This window comes from Gadus chalcogrammus, chromosome 18 (assembly GCF_026213295.1).
Source record: "Gadus chalcogrammus isolate NIFS_2021 chromosome 18, NIFS_Gcha_1.0, whole genome shotgun sequence".
Lineage (NCBI taxonomy): Eukaryota > Metazoa > Chordata > Actinopteri > Gadiformes > Gadidae > Gadus > Gadus chalcogrammus.
In genome coordinates this window covers 14,328,541-14,347,407 of record NC_079429.1, presented here as the reverse complement: position 1 = coordinate 14,347,407, position 18,867 = coordinate 14,328,541, and the positions used below count along the sequence as shown (strand labels likewise).

Sequence of the window (18,867 nt, the reverse complement as noted above, 5' to 3'; positions counted from 1 at the left end):
TATATTTTAGGATGGGCCCAGTACACGCATAGGCCTACATATTTTGCGCAATGGAGAATCCCATAGTCTCTCATCAATATCTTTTCTACCTCTTTCCCTCCACCCACCTAATGTTTCCTTCCCCTGGTTCTGCTCTAGCTCCTCCGCCCCTTACGTGTTTGCTGTTCCCCTGTTCACCTGGCTAACGCTAATCCAAAGCCTCTTAGACGTCTAATCGACTAAGCGCCGGTTAAGTGCCTTGGGCCAAATACCACAAAGAGTTGTTGTCCTCAATACCGGCGATAACGTTACGCACAGCGGCCTGTGATGAACCTCTCCTTGGCTCAGATACAGCAATATGTCCACATGTTTAGATTGAGCTGCTCTTCCTCTCCACAAATATCAGGCAGCACAGGCACCAAAAGTCATGCTTTACAGTTTAGAACACTTTAGAGCACTTTGAATGAGAATTTTTAGTTTACAGCTCACCATGGCAGCTGATATGCTATCTTCGAGGAGTAACGTTTATTGAAAAGATTGTTTGGTGTTAATTGTTACCCGTGAACATGGAGAATTCTGGGTATATCTTTAAGTGAATAGGAAGAATAAAACCATTGCTGCGTACATTCGTGCACAACTCACGTGCACACCGTCCTTGTGAAAGGCATGTGAAGCATGGTGCTGTTTCTGTGTGAAAGTAGTAATGCTATAATTGCTCTCATCCTATTGAGTTAATCAGGAACCCCACAGCTGCCTCAGGTTTCCTCCCTGATCTCTGCTCTTCCTACGTGGGTTATAGCTATACATGGTCTAATGAAACACAACAGCATCCTTTCAACACGCAACATTTCACACAGCACTAGTCCTTTATTCTTTCTACGCAACAACACACACAGAAAGACCAAAAAATATAGATATGTTTATATATATATATATGTATAGATTGCAAAACAAACTTTAAAATGATTGAAAGATTTAAATGAATTGCATTGTTTAAAAAAAATCTTAATTTCTACACTATTTACAAGACAGCAACTCGGTTGTAGGAAGAAATGTGTGTACAAGGATGGAACATACAGAGGCTGCTGAAAACATGCAAAAGGGTGATGAATTGATAGGATCTGAGTTCATGGTGTGAGGGTGAGGAAGCAAGACTTAGCTGCCCATCTCGATCGTCCTCCGCTAATTCTAGAGACTTCTACAGTCGTCCTGCCGCACTTCTTATAAATTCCTGACCTTCTCTCTGGCCCCGGCTAGGCCCTCCAGCCCTGCCCTTGGATATGCTCTCACGCATCCTGACTGGACGGTTATAACAACGATGGAAACAACCTCCCCATTACACAAACAAACAACGTAATTCTACTCCGTCACAGGCGCAAATCCAGTCTCCATTGGATTGAAGGGATGTTTGTCTATGTAATCTACTACATTTCTCTCAAAAATTATAGATTTAAAGACAGTCGTTGATCAATCATGTTAGTTTCTTGGGCTATTGGACTTTGTTTCTTAACTGAGTTGTACCCTGGTTTCATGGCGGGACAAGGGGGCGGGGGGGGATTGCATAGCAACCACCATCCCCACGCTCATTACGTTCCCTTTCAACTGATCTTTAGAAGACAATGACAAAAATGAAACGTAAAAATGTTTTTTTAAAACATGTTGCATTGCATCATTCAGTGATACAATACTCACTACAGGGTGTCTGGGGGTGGGGTATGGAATGGGAGATTAAATGTTTAGCATGCTATGGCGGGAGGGGGAGGTAACCGTAGTGATGTCCATTTCGTGTTGTTTTTTTGGTCCGCCTGAAAACCAAACCTGTGTGTGTGAGTTTTGTGTTGTGTTAACTGTAAAATTTTGGTCCGAAAAAAGACATGTGATCCATTTCGCACCGCCCCTCTTAAATCACCCCGGTTGGAGGGATTTGATCTCAGTTTATGTGGGAGGGGCTGGCTCAGCTCACCGTGGCGACACCTGCCTCGGCGCCTTCATCCACCTGATTGGCTTTGCCCATGGCCTTCATGGTAGCCATGATGTCAGTGAATGTCTCCTTCATGGTCTTCTCTAGAATCCAGCCCTCGCTCTCGCTCTCCGGATCCTCCGGGTTGGCCAGGGTGGAGAGGGAGGTGTTGACGTACTGCAGGCCGATCATCACAGCCACCTGGGATTGGATAGAGTGGGAATAGATCTTCAATGGAGCCTCCACACACAAGTGCATTTCTTAGAAGAGTCACAAATATAACTATAGTGTTCAGGGGAGCACTGCATCTAGTAGCAGGAGTACGACTACTAGTAGTAGTAGTAGTAGTAGGAGTAGTTCTAGTAGTTGTAGAAGCAGTAGCAGTAGTATCAGTGTAGTGGAAGTAGTAGTAGAAGTAGTAGTACTACATAGTATTTATACTAGTAGTAGTGTAGTAGTCATAGTAGTACTACTACTATAGTAGTAGTATATATATTAGTACAACTAATAGTGGTAGTAGAAGCTATATAAATTGTAGTAGCAGAGAGAGTGGTAGTTGAAGTTGTATAGTGAAATAGAAGTAGTAATATAAGTACCACTGCTTGACATTGACTGGATTAAGAATGAGAGAAGTGAATGATAATCATAACTGAAACCCACTAAGTTTAAAAGAAACAGATGTTATTAAAGAACAAACAAAAAAGTAAAAGACAGTGAATGGTTAAGGAAATGCCAGAAGCCATCCTACAGCTAGGAGACCCAAGAGTGTCACTGTATAAACTCATGCATAACCGCGGTTCATTATAGAACTGTGGTGGGAAGTGAGCCTGTGATCTGCATGCTTATTTGCCCCAACCCACGTCTGGGTTGCCCACATAAAACAGTTTAACCTCTAAGAAAGAAGGCTTCCCAACCGAGGAATTCTCCAAATAATACTAACAGTATTATACTACCATGAGAGCTAAGGATAAGTGTGATTGATTGTTTAAAAATATAAGACATGGCAGACTGTTGCGTTCTGACTGTAGAGTCTACACCACACACGCATGGCCCCCTATGACTAAGGCCTGCAGGCCATAAAAGCACCAGGAGAAATTCTGAGTAAAGGCTGAGTGGAGGGATTAAGGCAGGAGGACGTCCATGTGATCCCTGCAGGATTACTCCTATTAGAGGAAGTGGAAGGTAAAGGAGGGGGGGTAATCTGTATTCCCGTGAAAGGTGCCAAAGGCGCCAAAAAGTTGCAATATGGTAAAGAGGCAGAGGAAAAGAGGTGTGTTGGCAAGATGGGGGAGCAGGGAGAGTGTATGTGGAGGATGGTAGGAATGGAAACAAATCAAGCATGCTTTCAGGGACGAGCTGCCAACTAGGCCATAGCCTCCATACATGCCTGGATCCAAGCCTCTCTTAACAGGCCTGTCCCATTCCGGCCCAGAAAAACATTTGAACTAACCAAATTGGTTTGTATGTGGTGAAGTCTCATATTTTTGCTGTATCGTTAGATGTGTAGAAATGACACTCAATTAAAAACCTGTCCCTCTCTGACCGATTGAATACAGCTGTAGTATGTGAAAATAAAATATAGTCTGGGGTTTATATTTTTGGACTCAAAGATCACCTCGAGGATGGTGACGAGCAGAACCAATGCCCCGATAGTGTTCATCAGACCCCCGTAGTACGACAGCATGGCCTCGCGGCAGCCCCGCTTCCACACATTCAGGTCCTCCGTGTAGTGGTCGTAGCTGTAGTGGGCCGAGTTGTTGGTCATCTGGCCCTGAATGCAGGGCCTGGGGGAGCTGGGGTTGCAGCAGCTGAAGGGGACCCCGTCCATCAGGTACTGGCCGTCCACGTTGCTACCGATGCGGCTGCAGGAGAGAGCAGAGAACAGAGGCCAAGTCAAGCAGAGTTCATTTAAGTCAACAGGTTTATTTGTTAAGTAGTTAACGACCCTAACCCTAGTGGCAGAGAGTGGCTCACGCACAGATCAGATGACCTAACCGGACCCTAAACGGCAATGCACTGAAATAGAATTCATCTAGGTAGAATTGAAAGTGTCATCAAGTTCATGTTTTTCCTTCTTTGCTCTGTTAAATGTCCCCATAATCCTTCATTTTCCATTCAAACCTTGTTTTAGAAATGTCATTGATATTTTCTCATACCGATATTGAATGTCTATAGTCACTCATTTAATTAAGAGATAAGAAAATAGATATAACTGAGGTGAGGAGACACAATAACTCAATTTATGAACAATACAAATATAGATAACTTTTTTTGTTTTATTGGCTAAGGTGTCAACTCAAAACAAAGGCCTGAAACCGGTAATCTAGACAGTGGAAAGAAAGTCTGATTTTTTGTGACGAAGCACCTCACAACTAGCACTAGAACAATCAAAGGCTAATAACAATGTTCAGTGATTCTGATATCATACGATGTTCTCTGGGCCAATCAGACCAAGTGATTTCAATCTATTCTGAGCATCTCTTCAGAGCCATGTACTGATTGGGGAGGACATTAAGCCGCCACCAACAAGCAAATGTAATCCAAGAGATTAGTTAACCAGGACAGGTCGTAGTCTTTTAAACACTTGAAATCAGGTAAACTTAGAACATCAGTATTCTTAAATCAGTATTCATAGTCTCAGTAGTATTCATAGTCTTCATAGTTATACCAAATGAAACCACAATGAAAACAAAAGTGTTGAGGTGATTGGCCTCGGTACATTTTGGCCAAGCTACTTTGTTATTGGTAACTATACTGGCGTAGTGAGCCCCCCCCCCACTTCTCTTATCCTTTAAACTGCATAGTAACCTCTGCTTCCAAAACCCTGTCCATCCACGTCATCACCAGCCCCAACAATCACCTGATGATCTTGTCAATAGAGGAAAGTGGCCCCGCATCTAACCCCTTGTGCAAATCCCCCCCCCCCCCAAACAAGTCTTCAAATAACTATTTGTTTCTACAACCATTTGTTATTTAAAAACATTAGATTGGAGAAGATGCAAAAGGCTTGACGATTTCACAAATTATTATTTCATAAATCGTTGTTTCAATCGTCAATTGTTGAGGTGACCTTTAATGACTGTGATATATGTGTTAAAAAACATATCAACTATTTTAATGACGTTTTGGACATTAGCTAATTTTTGGTTTAAAATAGGAGTCGAGGCCGCAGAATTCACCAAGTCACTTACTCTTTCACTGCTTTTGCACTGAAGTCCAGGTAGCGGTTGCTGACCCACTGAATCTCAAACCAGTCACGGTAGTTGTTGTTTCCACAGCAACGGAACTCGATCTGCATCAGGTCCAGGGTCCTCTTCATGTAGCATCTTCCAGGTGTGTCGGTGTCCTTGTAGAACTTCATGCCGTTCTTCAGGCCCTCCGCCAAGGTGAACTGCAGGGGGATTCTCATCACGAAGCACAAGAGTGCTGTCAGAAACAGCAGCACGTTGAAGCCCACACAGGACATCAGGAAGGGCTTCAACATGGGTTGCCATTTTGCGAACTTAGTAGGGTCCAAGGAGTCGTAGCACACCTTGCCCCCGAAGGCGTTGATGCCGCAGGCTATGAAGCCCACAAATATCAGCAGGTTGGGCAGAAAGTGGCTCTCATTGTTGTCCATGAGTTCTGAGCGCTTACGCAGCTCGATCTTGAAGAAAAGACCCATGCTCAGGACCAGCACTCCTGCCATGACAGAGAACCAGTACAGGAACCAGACAAACTGGGCGAGCTTCACTCGCTTTTTCAGATCGAATTTGATTTTCATTAAAGCCATGATTGAAGCGTCCCTACTAATAAAAAAAAATAAAGGTGAGGTTAATCTACCACGCTGAAAGCTACAAGCTTTCTAGGTTTTTAAAGAGAAAAATCTATTGGAAGAGCTTCCCAGTGGTCCAGCTTGCTGCTTCAGATACCACTCCCTAGTCCCCGCGAGAGAGTCCAACCGGACAGTAGAGTTAGCTCAGCCTGTAATCCATCCCCCAGCACAGGAGCAGAGATGAAGAGAGCAGGTGGACTATGAAGACGCACAGCGGCTAATACTTCAAGACCATGTTCCTTCTCCTTCATCCAGAATCCAAGAATTCACAGTGGATAATTAAATTCACTTTCATTCAAAGCTTTCCAACTATTCTCGTTATGACCACAGGTGAGGCCAATTGCGATGTTTCCTTCCCATAGAGAGGAGGAGGATTGCGGAGGATTCTCATGATGGAACCCAAAGTTACAGTACGTCATGCTAAGCCCATGTAAGAAGCCTAATCCCATTTGCAAAAATCCCCTCTACTGAAGATGAGCCTGATCGTAATCTGCAGTTAGTGTTCATAATTGGTTTGGGTGTTCACGTGGTCACTGTTGCCTTAATTTAACACACCAGAGTTTCAGTTAATACAGGCAATGGTTAACAAAGAACATGGACTTGAAGGTGGACCTAATACATGGAATTGTCCATTCAAAGATCGGTCCATGAGTTCAACATACACTGATGCAAATCAGTGTCACAAGGGACCATGCAAACAAGAGATTGAAAGGATAAGGCTTTCAGGATTGCGACTAAATGTGATATTATTGTATGGGCCCATCCAAGATCTGCAGATTCATGCACTATTTTAGGACGTGTATATGGTCCACTTCATGGATGATGCATGACACTTGGCATGTGAAGTAATCACCAGCAACACAAACAAATTTGACCTACAGACTTAATTTTGGACCATCTCCAACTGTAAGTCGGTTAAGGCTGTACGAAGTAGTACAGGCATTCAAACATTTGCTAAAGCTATAGTATTCCTGGATTTTTTTAACTAGGACTAAAACTGGGCCAAAACAAATTAGCAAAGAAAAATAAGCAGTAACTGCACACAAGATAATGTCAATGATTGACCTCGAAAAAAACTAGAAGAAAAAATATTAATGCTCATCAAAACACTTTAATTAAAACAAGCAAAGCCATCATTAAATATCGGTTGAACAAAAGTTGTAAATCACATGTAGATAGTAAACAACATCACTAACATGAAAGGCACATGTTTTTTGTCTAGACATCCTACCGTGCCTTTTAATCCAACTCCTTCTGAAGATCAATTAATTATTCAACATTTATGGACATTGCATGCAAGTGCTTTATGTCATTTGAAGCAATACTATGTCACAATTGCTTTAAGTTCTTTAGCTGAACGTTTGATATTGATGAAATGGCAATGACATGTAGTGTGTCATAAATAACCTTGAAAACATACAAAGGCCAAAAGTTCTGTTAATAGGTGGATTGCAATGTAGTTTAAGAACAGCAGACATATTTCATTCACATGTTGGTTTTATAAGAGTCCTATCGCGAGAAACGGAATCCTTCGTTCAGGTCTCCCAAGTTGTTTTTCTATCCTCCTCAGGAATGAGAGCCCAGTTAGGTGACTGTGTTGCAGCAAGCCAGTTAAAATCATCCACATGGGACCAGTTGTTGCGGGCGAGGTCCAGTCCAGACACCACATAGTCCTCGTCCAGGGTTGGATAGGACCAGGTAAACGGAGCGAAGCTGACCCCATGGCAGTCCTCGATGATGGCACGGCTGGTCACATGCAGGTACACCTGTGTGGAAGTGGTGTTGTGTGTTCTCAGCTGCTGGCAGGGGAGAACGAGGGTGGTGTTGCTACAGTGGTCCACGAATACAGAGCCAGACACTGGGCCGCAAAGGATCTCACAGCCACTCACGTTCTTGATGTGTAGTGTGCTGGGTGAGCCAAATAGACGAACCTTGCAGTTTGTCAGTTGAGACAACAAAACATCATTTTTATTGATCTCCCCTGCCGTTTTGGTGAGAACCACATCATCCATGTTGGAAAAGCCACATTGCACAGTCTCTTCCACCTTGCCAATATCAGATGCTGCGGGTGTTTGACCATCGATAACAGTCTCCCCAGCTAGGGTTGCTGGTACCGTGTCGTCGACCTGTTCGGTAGCCTTCGTACGGGATCGGAAGGCGAATTTCTTTTTAGGCAAAGCCTCATCTCTCTTTTCGGCGAGGGATGTCTGCAGTTTTTGCAAGGCAGCTTGTGCCTGTCTTAACTCGTATTGCGCCAGAAACATCATGCTGTCATTCAGAAACTTTTGTAATTGTTGTGTCTTAGCAGTAGCCGCATCCAATGTTTGCGTTGCCGATGCCCGATCAGCCCCAGAGCAAATGGATATCAGGTCTTCAATGGCTGCCCGGTCTCTGTTGAACGCCTTAGTGAAAAACTCACTGTTTTCGTCCGCGACCGAATGGCTTTCTTTGGCCTCCTTCCTCCGCTCGACCTCGTCCAGCCTCGCCTGCTCCCGGAGTAACATTCGCTCTGGGATCTTGACGACATTGCTTGAGATGTCATCACGATTTCCCTCACTTTTATCAACATCCATGTCCTTTTTGCACTGCCTCTGACTGAGTTCGTTGCTGAGGTCTGATGCGGAAGTGTTAATGTCTTGTCTCAATAAACCGGATCCTCATTGGAGGAATTGTGACCTGTCAATATGTATACGGCTTTGTTATTGGTTGTAGACTCCAATGGGTTTTTTCAAACTCATCCGTTCCTGCGTCAAAGTGTAAATTACATTTACAAAAGAGGGTCTTCATTATAATTCTAGTACATTATCTCTTATCGATATGTTTATTATTTAAAAGAAAATATACATGAACACACGCTTATTGCAAATTACAGTATTGTTCCAAATAGGACGCATGAATGTAATGCCTCAACATTAATATTAATTTAAGGTCCTATGTTTGGTGATGGTGTGGATTCATCTCTATAACTACCATTTATAGGTAGGGCTACCTGTACAACGTCAAGGTGTGGCACATAGATCGCAGGACCGCCCCCTGCTGTTACCACTGCGCACGTTTAATAATATTATCGTAATATTTATCAGAGTCAAGCAATATGCCAAAATAATTCCTCGTTCTGTAAGATTGGGGATATTAGGGTAACCCTCGTTTATAAATCCAGTATTTCGCTCTTTAATCGTGCTGAAGCTCCATCGTTATGACTGTGGGATGCTTTGGGCTGCCTTGTTCTGTGCATTACCCCAACCACCCGTGCGGTGATGGCGAGGAAACCCCGTTGACAAGGCACTGCTTTTTCATGACGGTGAGTTTCCCTTTGAGTGTATTATAATTTTGTGATAAAAATTTCAAGGAAAAAACACACACAACCTCCTTCCTCCCTTCCTTCAGGGAGGGAAGAGAGTTTGAGCCGCGAGGAGAATCTATCCGAGACAGAACAAGGACAGGGAGACAATATATGAGTGGGAGAGGGAGAAGGAGGAGGAGAAGGAGGGGGGAGCAAATTAAAAGTTGCCAAATGGAGATATTGGGTTTCAAGAGGAGTGAGACATGGGTAAAGGGTTTGCCTCTTTCCGTCGTCTTTATGTTATGCTAATCGAGATAAATATTTATGGCTGGACTAGATTTAGTCCGTTAACATTGTCGACGAATTCGAGCCGCCGCCGTCCTCCGCCGGGGCGACGCCACCGGGCTGCTAGCTAACCGCGACAGGCCGGGGTCGACGAGTCAAAAACATCCCGGGCTGACAGCCACTCGACGAACACACGGCGATCTCCAAACGTCCCGAGGATGAAATGCGTCCGCTTCGCCAAAATCTAGAGAAATGTGACGTTTTGCATGCTGGCAGACGAGTTAAATAGGAGACAAACGAGAGCCTCCCCAGCAGAAAAGCGAGCACGTCAGCGCCAGGCGGCGGCCAGGGGCTGGAGGATAGGCGTTTGTGCTGCTTGAATGCGATTATCATTCTGTCGATTCAGTCTATTTTTGGAGATAAAATACGCAAGCTGTACATTTGCTGGCTTTTGGCGAAGTTAACGTCGGTGTGCGGACACTGCGGGAGTGTTCGGGGCGTTTTCAGCCCTTAGCTTGGTAGTCCTCGTAGCATAATGCTAGGGCGTGTTTATGCTGTTATTTTAACCTTAGTTTCCCGATTTAAATGTTTCCCCTTTCTCTAAGGTCGTCCTATTTCAGACGACTTGTGTAAGAAATGGATCATTTTTAATTTACATATTTTATGTTAGTGCGTACACTACGAGGCACTACTACAACGAAAGCCTACTTTTTATACTTGCCTTACATATCTAATGTGTGACCGTGGATTCAATTATTACTTTCCGAGTCACACATCGTGATTACATGGATATATATTAAGTGGTCATATATTATCCATCTGTTTCATTAACGTTACACAATATGGGGAGGTTTATTATTATTTTCACGCCTTACCAGTTATTACCAATGTAGCTGTTTTGTGAAATAAAGTGTATTGTTTCAATCGTTTCGCTTCATTATTCTGGTTAGGTATAAATCATTTTTAAAGGTTTATTTTCTTCAAAACTACCTCGCCTACGTTCAGAACGATGTTTATTTTAAAGACAAATAATACACGGCCCACGACAGGCTGACTACTCGCCTTTTTTCCAATTTATATTCACACCTTTTTGAACCAAAAGCATTTCCTTGCGCCCGTCTTTTGTATGGCATATTTCGTGTATTTACCCACTCGCATATCACTGTTTAATACAGCAGCTATGCCTTTCTTTGTTCCACTATAACTAAAGATGGTGGCCAAACGTGTTCAGCCATTAAGGAAACCCAGGAGAGGCTAACAGCCATTTTGTAGCAAGGGTGCTGTCACTTTCACATAACACAGTGGCAGCAGCTCTTATTTTGTAGTGCGTACAGATTAAACAATACATATAAACTATGTTCCCAATTAATTCAAATATAATGATATTTTTGATGATCCATCTTTTGAACTGCCCATTACATAAAGCCTGGCCTACATTTTTACTTGACATTTCCAGTCTGTAAGGGCCAAGTCCCTAAGACATCCTTACAGCTGCTAAATACTTGAATGCCTATACAGGCAGACAAGGCAGCCCTTTTTTGAATAAAAAGGAAACATAGAATTTTCAAGCACACAAGAAGTGGGCTAAAAGAAGCAGGGGGTTGATTGAGCTTGGATAACTATTCTATAGTGGTGTAATTGACAGCGGAAATGACCAATCCCTGGATGGAGGAGGCAAAGGGGGAGGGGATCTGTGTGTCTGTGCTTGGCTCTAGTAGAGGATTATATACAATACTGTTCTTATCCTATCTCTCCCTCCCACCCTCTACTACTCATGTTGTCACTATTGTCCCACACCTCCCCAACCCCTCCCATCACTCTTCCACTCTACATGTCAAACTTCAACCACATCTTGCAACCCTGAACCACTACAGGAAATAAAGGGTGTTCAATGACTGATTCCATGCTCCCTGCCAGAATACTGTGAGTGGATGCGTCACAAACTGTCAAAAACCACACCAGAGATTGGCATGCAGGTTAAAAGTAAAAGGCCTCGTCTAAAATCACAAGCATCACACTAGGCTAAACACGCCCATTTCTAGAATAGCATTGATGTGATAGCACTCAGCCTTTAACGTGTGACCTTGTGTAACCCACTTCATTTATGTTAGTCATGTATCTAGTTGAACGTCCCATTTTAACCCCTTACCGGACCACATAATTTTTGTGCACATCTCATGTAACTATTGCGGTCTTCTTTCCTTTCTATGCCTGCCCCATCACACCCGCTTCACCTCACCTCGTAGGTGTCATGGATGATGAGGACGACCGCCGTCTTCTGGATATTATAGGGTAAAGAAGACATTAGAATACTCGCTCCATTTGTTGCATGTGGGGAGATAATCCCATTCTTAAGGATATGGTCAGAATATTTTCCCTACTTGACTGAAGACTTTGGTCATTCTTTCCTATACTTTCATTCGCTCGGCTTTTCCCTAGTACATCATGTTGCCATGAATAAACCCAGATGAGAAAATTGGCAATAACAATACATAATACATGTGCTAACAACCACAAGTTGAATTATTCCATTGCATTCATTAATCAAAGCTATTAAACTAATTTAATTGCCTGCGATTTGTTGCATGCAATTATCAGTTCATTTAGCAATTACTTGTTACACATTCTAAAACTTGGTATCCTTCCCTTTTCACAATCACAGAGATGTCGATGCATTGAACGACTATCTTCATGGCTGCAAGTCTGTAAGTACATCATCGTACTCCTCAATTATAAAGTGTGCACGACACTCGGGGTGCTGATTACAAGCTTATACAGCAGTAATACCTGACACTAAAGAAGCTAAATTAATTCAGTTTGCCCCCTGAATTGCATAGCTGATGAATGTGCCTTAAAGAACACCATAGATAGCATTGGCATAGTATTACAGTGGAGTTGAGAGTTGATACTTGTTTATTTCCCTACAGATCGAAGAGGATGACGTGACAAATGCAGCCTATGGATCGGATGGTTCTTTCTTCGCTGGCAACACTGTGAGTTTGCTTTCCTTTCCTCTTACCTGACTGGATGTTCAGGATAAAATAACCAAATGTTATATAGTCCAGAACATTCAACGACACTGGATCTCATTTACACTTTTTAGAGTTTTAAAATATCTTTTAGTCAATGTATGTAATGTAATACAAAATATGTCTAATTTTATTACATTCAAATACTGGTACTTATATATGTTTGTTTTGCAACCAAAAAATGTAGGCCGGCTCGAACGCTGGCATCAAAGATGACTCCTCCGCCATGGGCGAGTTTGGCCCGGACGCGGGCGAAGGCCTGCAGCTCTCCAGCAGCCTGTCGTTCATCGAGGAGGAGCTCGGCCCCGGCCGCTCCCCCGGGGCCGAGGACCTCGGGGGAGAGGACCAGCCCTTCGACATCCTCCAGAAGTCCCTCATGGAGGCGGACATCACGGAGCAGACGCTGGCTCAGGAGGCCCTGCTGGACTCCCAGCCGGCGCCCTCCCCGGTCCAGGCGCCGGCCGCTCCCTTCCCCTCCCAGCTGGTCTCTGGGGGCTACGGGGGGGCGCTAGGGTCGGCCACCACCACCACCGCGTCCGTGTTCCCCGCCAACCAGTTCATTCAAGGGGTGTCCCAGTTGCCCAACGGCTCGGCCCAGCACATCCAGGTGTTGGGCTCCTTCAGCAGCGGCGGCGGCGGGGTGATGACCCTCAGCAGTCTGGACCGATCCCCCCAGATCGTGCTGAGGCAGGGGGCCCCTGCAGGGGCCACGGCAGGGGGGCAAGTGTTTGCCCCGACCCAGGGGCAGGTGGGCCTGCCGTTCAAGAACATCCCCATGCAAAACATTATCATCCAGAGAGGCCCAGGCGGGGCCCAGACTATTGTCAGACCGATCCAGCCCAAACCCCTCGCCGCTGGGACCCAGGCCGTGTACAGCCTGGGTCTTCAGAGCACCCCCAGCACCATGGCTAGCATAGTGAACGCCAATGCTGCTGGTTCGGGGGCACATTACACAGCCAATGGCTCCATCGTGGTGCACTCTCCTCAGCAGCAAACGCAGGGCCAAACCAACATCCCAAGCGGGCAGTTCTTACTGCCCAGCTCTCTGTCGCTCGCTCCTTCCAACTCAAACTCCGGCCCGTCCGACGGGAACACACTCGTATCCAATCAGAACACAGTGCAGATAGTCACCGGACAGAACTTCACGGCCACCCCCGGCGGCCACCTCATTGTGAATCAGGTTAGCACTGGTCATGTGGGCGGTGCGGTGACTCAAACGTGGACAAGTTTCACGGACACCAACACGGTGCAAACGTCGTCTACTTCAGCAAGGCTAACCCTGGTTGGCCCGCCGACGACTGAGGTCGGAGGTCAAGTGTCAGCTGGCTCTGTACATCGCCTCCTGGTGACCCAGACGCCCAGCGGCACTGCTCTGTCCCATTTGCCCGGTACTGATGCTACTGTAAACGACCAACTGGAATACAGACAGGTAAAATCCAAAGTACTTTGTTCTGCTCTATTCCTCTCTTTCTAGTCTATCATCTGTCTAATCGTACCATCTCTTTTGACCAGGATTCCCAATCACCTGGCCTCAAACAGGATCCTCGACAGCCAAAGCTGCTCAACCTCCATGGTAACATTACTTTATGTGTCGGTTTCTCCATGTTGTATAAATGATATACTTTGAGCTGGTCCTAATAAAGCTGATCCTATTGTTTGTCTGACCCTAGCTGTGAATACCATGATGACAAACCAAGATTCAACGCTAAACGTACAGGTACTCAGCCTGCTCCTCCTTCTCTTGGCGTGAACCAATCTGTCTGGTACCATTTCAAATCATCCCAGTGCAAATATGATTTCTGTTTAAATGATTTTTGATTTCTTTTGTTGAAGGTCAACGCACAGAAAAGGCCTGCTTTTCCACCACTTAGCAAAGGAGGAATGTGAGTCCATTAACATTTCCTTTTACGACTTTGTCAATTGTCCTGGCTAGCTTCCTACACTAACCGTCGCACTTCTAATCCCAGGGTTATTCAGCATCTGAGGAACGACCACGCTGGCGTCGATACCCCGGACCTCCGGCGCTACACTTCATTGGACGACGCGCTGCACAGACTCCTCCCCTACCACGTGTTCCAGGGGACTCCGCCCAGCATCCATGAGTTCTCCCATGGTACACCTGACTTATACACTACTCTTTCGGTTCCCCTGCAACACAATGTTCTCACAATCCTTTCACTCTCCTTGACATGGGAGGCCTTCAAGCATTCACACAGACAAATGAGGAAAGTTCATTTGAAATAAGTTGTTTAAAGGGAAGGGCCTTTCGGTGAATGTCGGCATGTATTGCTTATAGTTCAAACACACGTACTGTTAAAGGGCTACATCGAGATATCTGTAACTTGGCGTTTGCTGGGTTTTGCATTTGATTTCCGTCTGTCAACTATTTGACCACATAGATTTCAGCTCGGTTTACAATGTCTATTCTTGCTGAGTCATCAATTCAGTGGTGTTGCTTAGTGTCTTGTTGTTTAACCAAGTAAATCCTTTCACAAAGCAATATTGCAAAATTGAACCTGGAAGGGTGCTAGCAAGAACATGGTGGAAATCCAGAAATACACCCTGTTTCAATTGTGTTCGATCAGAACAGTCAGCTACACCTGAAATGTAGTAATCCGTAGCAGAACCCTAAAGGTCTAGCATTACTATTGCATTACTATAAACTAGAGGGCTTCAATTATCTGTGGCCGACATCTTAAATCTTTTCATTGTTTATCTTGTTTCTGTACAGTGGATGAGGAATTTGAGACTGTGGCCACTCAGGTACTAAAGAGAACTCACGTCATGGTGAACAAATACAGACGACTATTAATGGTGGAGGCGGAGGTGGGTGCAAACCTAATAAACATTAACACTTTCTCTTCTAATACTTATTTATATCATGCATATGGAACGGTTAATGTTCAACCATGCTGTTGCTAAAGCTCTGTAGTTAAACCTTGGTTGAGACTATACAGAGCCTGGGACGGAAGCAAGTTTTTTTGTGGATTTATCAGTCTGTACTCCGAGAGAACCTCATTCCAGAATGACAACATTGATGTTTCAGAAGACGATTTTATCAAATGTATTTCTATTCAACTACATTATTTTAGCTTGCCTTGATATAAGATACGATCGGCTGTGGCAGCACAACGGTGATAGCGCTGTAGAAAAGTATTGCAAGAGTCTTGAACTTGAAAATCAGGTTAAGTGAGAGTGTAGTCGGATTTCAAGTCCCAAGATTTTGCCAAGGAGTAATTTATTTTATCTATTCAAAGACTGTAGACGTATAGCTGAAGGCTGATTGGTGAGACTAGCAGATGGTAAATTCGGTTGCCCTTTTCCTGCAGCGTACATGTCCCTCGTCAGAAATGGTGATGATTGACAGGACCTTCAACCAAGAAGAGCGCACCTATCTGACGCAGGATAAACGCATGGTGCTCGTGGACCCAGGTGAGGAAGACCGCAAGAACCGACCTTGGCTTGGCTAGTGGGTTTCTTTCTATTAATGTCATTTCAAATGATAGGTCGTAAACCGCTGCTCTTGGTTTGTCTTCAGACGGATTCTTTGAGGACTTCTGCTGCGGAACGCGGGCCAGCGCCGTCCCGGAACCCTGCCCCTCTCCGTCCCCGTCCAGCCCCGGTTGGAGACAGACGGGAAGAGACTCCACCCAGTCCCCTTACAGGACAGACCGTCAGCCGGGGTACGGAGACCCCGGCGGGGGGAGCGGAGGTGTCGGCGGGCCCCCTCTGGCGCCGCCGCCGCATCTGGAGGGCAGGGGCGTGGCGGACATGAAACGGACCCAGCAGCAGCAGCACTACGGGGCCAGCGTCCCCAGCAACGACAGCCTCAATGCCACGAGTCATTATCCCCTCGCTAACCCCTCCTCCGCCGCGGTGGGGGACACGCCTGCTGGGCCCACCCAGTACCAGCCCTCCAATCCCACCCAGTTCCCCCACCAGCAGTCCCCCTCGCCCCCCGACACAGACTCTGTTCTGGAGGCGGCCGTCAACAGCATTCTGGAATGTTAAGTTTGGCGTGTTTCTGAAATCCACCCCCCGGTGGGTCTCAGTGTGGTTCTGTTTTAACTTTTCTTTGTCACTTTATAGTCCCAAAATGTTTTTGGCGGTAAAACCGGCGACATGACTGAGTGAGCGACACTTTTTTAAGGAAATAGCAAAAAAAAATGAACTTGCAATGAAAAACCCTATTATCTAATGTAGCAGGCTTTTCTGTTGTTGTGTCAGTTAACTACAGGCTTTTGTAGAGAGTTGTAGTGAATCTGTGAATTCTTCTGGTGCCAGTAAGAACCACCTCGATGCACTCAGACTTAGAATAAAGGGGAAGCTTTTGAGAGCTATGGGTTTAAAAGGGGAAATATCAACAAATAATTTGAATCTTTAAAGAATCAAGATTCCTGGTCTCCTAGTGTAGCCCTCTTCCCCATACACGTCTTCACTAGTTGTGCCAGCACCCAACTAGCTATGCTAAGAGGATAGGGATAGATGGAATAATGACTTTGTGCCTAAGAAGTTCTCGTCAATCTTTTACAAAATAACGTTTACATGAAGAAGCCTTGTTCAAAAATAGGATTTGTTTTTTTCACTCTTGCACTCGACATTACAAACAAGAAAACCTTCACTCCGCACACAGATTACGTATTTTTCATGGCAGTGTTTATACGGATCACCCCAAAATTGATCTGCAGTGCCAGCATTGAAATATGGCGGTTTTTTCCACCCGGGCAAGCTCAGCCTCAGTTTCACAATCATCAGATGAAGTGGTGAATGGCAGGAACTGAACAGAGCATATCTGGAAATCAATCGTTCCTTGAGCCCACCTACTCTCCAGCCTACCACCCCTGGTAATACCAAACCCACTATGAACCACATGTGAAACACCAGTAAGAATTAGACCCATTCATTTGTTGCCTAATTTCTCTCTTCGTCCTTTGGAATTTCCATTTATTTGGCATTTTCCTTTTGTACCTCAAAGGTATGTGCGTCCCCACATGGACACATTCCCACTACAATCAGCTTTGTGCTGTGAGTGTGTCTCAGGGGTGCTACAGCCTCAGATTGAGGAACATGTTACACGTGGACACACCCTACCCCTTCGTCCCACTTAGTTTTGGTTCCACTGAGATGCCAGTGTATTAAATGGTTTGTTTCCGCATTTCAGCATTGTGTAAATGCTAATATGAGGGTCATTTGTTCAGTGGTTCCCTGAAGGTTCATTGGTTGATTGATTGTATGTACGTTTGATTTGCCTTCTTCCGGTTGCTATGTATTGATCTGTATACTCGCACACATCCAGTTATGTGAGTGCGTTGCCCCCTTGTTGTATGTGATTATTCATCTGCATACAGAGGCTAGTTCATCTTTATTCATTTCTGTTTTAGCCACCGCGGATGATCCACGTCCATAGTCTCTCTCCCTCACTCTCTCGCTCTCTCTCTCGCAGCTCAACCAAAATGAATTGGAGACATTCAGGCCTTGTTTGAGGGGTTATTTTTCGTCTCCATGTACTGGTGACAGCAGATGTGGGACTTCAGTTTGACAAAAAACGGGGGGCAGTGGAACCGTCGACATTCCCAAACAGCATTTTGTTGTTTTGTTCATCGCCCAAAGCGTAAACAAACAATTGTTTTGGGCCAAAGAGTTTTAGGTGTAGGTTTTATTGTAAAAGGTAAATCTTATTCGGATTCAAATTTTCAATTTCAGTCCTATTTATGTATGCATTTTGATATTGGATAAGAGATACATGACTTGAAGGAAGCATGTGTTGAACAAGGAGTGGATTTTTTTTTTCCAGTTGCCACGGGGACCACATTGCAGATCAAAGCTGTTTGATAAATGCTCCTTTTGACTTCTGCATAGTACAACTCATTGTCCACTGGTGTGTGTGTAAAACACGCTCCTGTGTGGTGAATGGGAGCAGACTAAAAGGCCTTCCGATGAGTGTTGAGTGCCAACAGCCATTGGAGCCCCCCTAGACCACACCCCCCAGAGACAGATGACCAATCACAGTCATTATTTTTTGAACCACAATTCATTAGCTGAATTTCCTCCTAAAATGGAAACCTAATTAATTGCGTCGCTGCAGTTTCATGAAAATGAATCAGTTCTCTCCAACAATGAATAGTGGGGAGAAAAGGGGGTCAAACAGTAGACATGGGTGTCCGTGGGCCTTGGATTGTACTGGGCTTTACCGATCCGTTCCAGAAGGTTATTTCGCTTCTTTTAAATCCTTGTCCCTATAGTCACTGCGGTTTTTTTTGTATGTATCACTTGATTTGTAAATTTGTTTTGTATAAAAAGGAAAAGTGAAACAAAATATTTATAATTTTTGTAAGGAGAAAAAAATGTCAAAAAATAGAAAATTGAAGTTATTTTTTATTAAGTTGCCTAAGAAGTTTTGTCAGGAAATCATTTAAAAAGGACTGTCTGTTCTTCATTTGTAGCTAATATGTGTTCACTACAACAACAAAGAAAGTCGATAATAAATTGATTTTGAATACAAACATAAAAACGCTAA

At 44.5% G+C, this 18,867-nt stretch overlaps 3 protein-coding genes across 5 annotated transcripts; 1 reads left to right on the top strand and 2 right to left on the bottom strand.

Moving 5' to 3' along the window:
* Positions 1-977: 977 nt before the first annotated feature.
* Positions 978-6,010, bottom strand: prph2a (peripherin 2a (retinal degeneration, slow)). Its single transcript, XM_056577311.1, has 3 exons — positions 5,131-6,010; positions 3,555-3,801; positions 978-2,140 (listed from the first exon to the last, which is right to left on the bottom strand). The coding sequence occupies exons 1-3, from the start codon at positions 5,709-5,711 to the stop codon at positions 1,934-1,936; spliced, it is 1,035 nt and encodes a 344-aa protein (XP_056433286.1). The 5' UTR covers positions 5,712-6,010; the 3' UTR covers positions 978-1,933.
* A 688-nt stretch (positions 6,011-6,698) lies between these two features.
* On the bottom strand, positions 6,699-8,417 carry tbcc (tubulin folding cofactor C). Its single transcript, XM_056576351.1, has one exon. It carries the CDS (start codon positions 8,324-8,326, stop codon positions 7,289-7,291), a length of 1,038 nt encoding a protein of 345 aa, XP_056432326.1. The 5' UTR covers positions 8,327-8,417; the 3' UTR covers positions 6,699-7,288.
* A 374-nt stretch (positions 8,418-8,791) lies between these two features.
* Positions 8,792-18,860, top strand: bicral (BICRA like chromatin remodeling complex associated protein). 3 transcript variants are annotated; one of them, XM_056576346.1, is made up of 13 exons: positions 8,792-9,054; positions 11,196-11,244; positions 11,568-11,613; positions 11,984-12,026; positions 12,249-12,314; positions 12,538-13,779; positions 13,863-13,923; positions 14,021-14,067; positions 14,184-14,233; positions 14,318-14,463; positions 15,082-15,176; positions 15,680-15,782; positions 15,889-18,860. In XM_056576346.1, the coding sequence occupies exons 3-13, from the start codon at positions 11,573-11,575 to the stop codon at positions 16,359-16,361; spliced, it is 2,367 nt and encodes a 788-aa protein (XP_056432321.1). In that variant the 5' UTR covers positions 8,792-9,054; positions 11,196-11,244; positions 11,568-11,572; the 3' UTR covers positions 16,362-18,860. The 3 variants fall into 3 exon arrangements, with proteins under 3 accessions (XP_056432321.1, XP_056432319.1, XP_056432320.1); XM_056576344.1 differs by lacking the exon at positions 11,196-11,244; XM_056576345.1 differs by lacking the exon at positions 11,196-11,244 and having other exon boundaries at positions 8,792-9,303.
* The last annotated feature ends 7 nt before the right edge of the window (positions 18,861-18,867 follow it).

Coding starts and splice junctions, on each gene's coding strand:
- prph2a (XM_056577311.1), bottom strand. CDS start 5,711: ATGGCTTTAATGAAAATCAAATTCGATCTGAAAAAGCGAGTGAAGCTC. Junction 3,802..5,130: donor AGTGCAAAAGCAGTGAAAGA/GTAAGTGACTTG, acceptor TCTCTCCTGCAG/CCGCATCGGTAGCAACGTGG. Junction 2,141..3,554: donor TGCTCGTCACCATCCTCGAG/GTGATCTTTGAG, acceptor ATCCAATCCCAG/GTGGCTGTGATGATCGGCCT.
- tbcc (XM_056576351.1), bottom strand. CDS start 8,326: ATGGATGTTGATAAAAGTGAGGGAAATCGTGATGACATCTCAAGCAAT.
- bicral (XM_056576345.1), top strand. Junction 13,780..13,862: donor ACCAACTGGAATACAGACAG/GTAAAATCCAAA, acceptor TCTTTTGACCAG/GATTCCCAATCACCTGGCCT. Junction 14,068..14,183: donor ATTCAACGCTAAACGTACAG/GTACTCAGCCTG, acceptor CTTTTGTTGAAG/GTCAACGCACAGAAAAGGCC.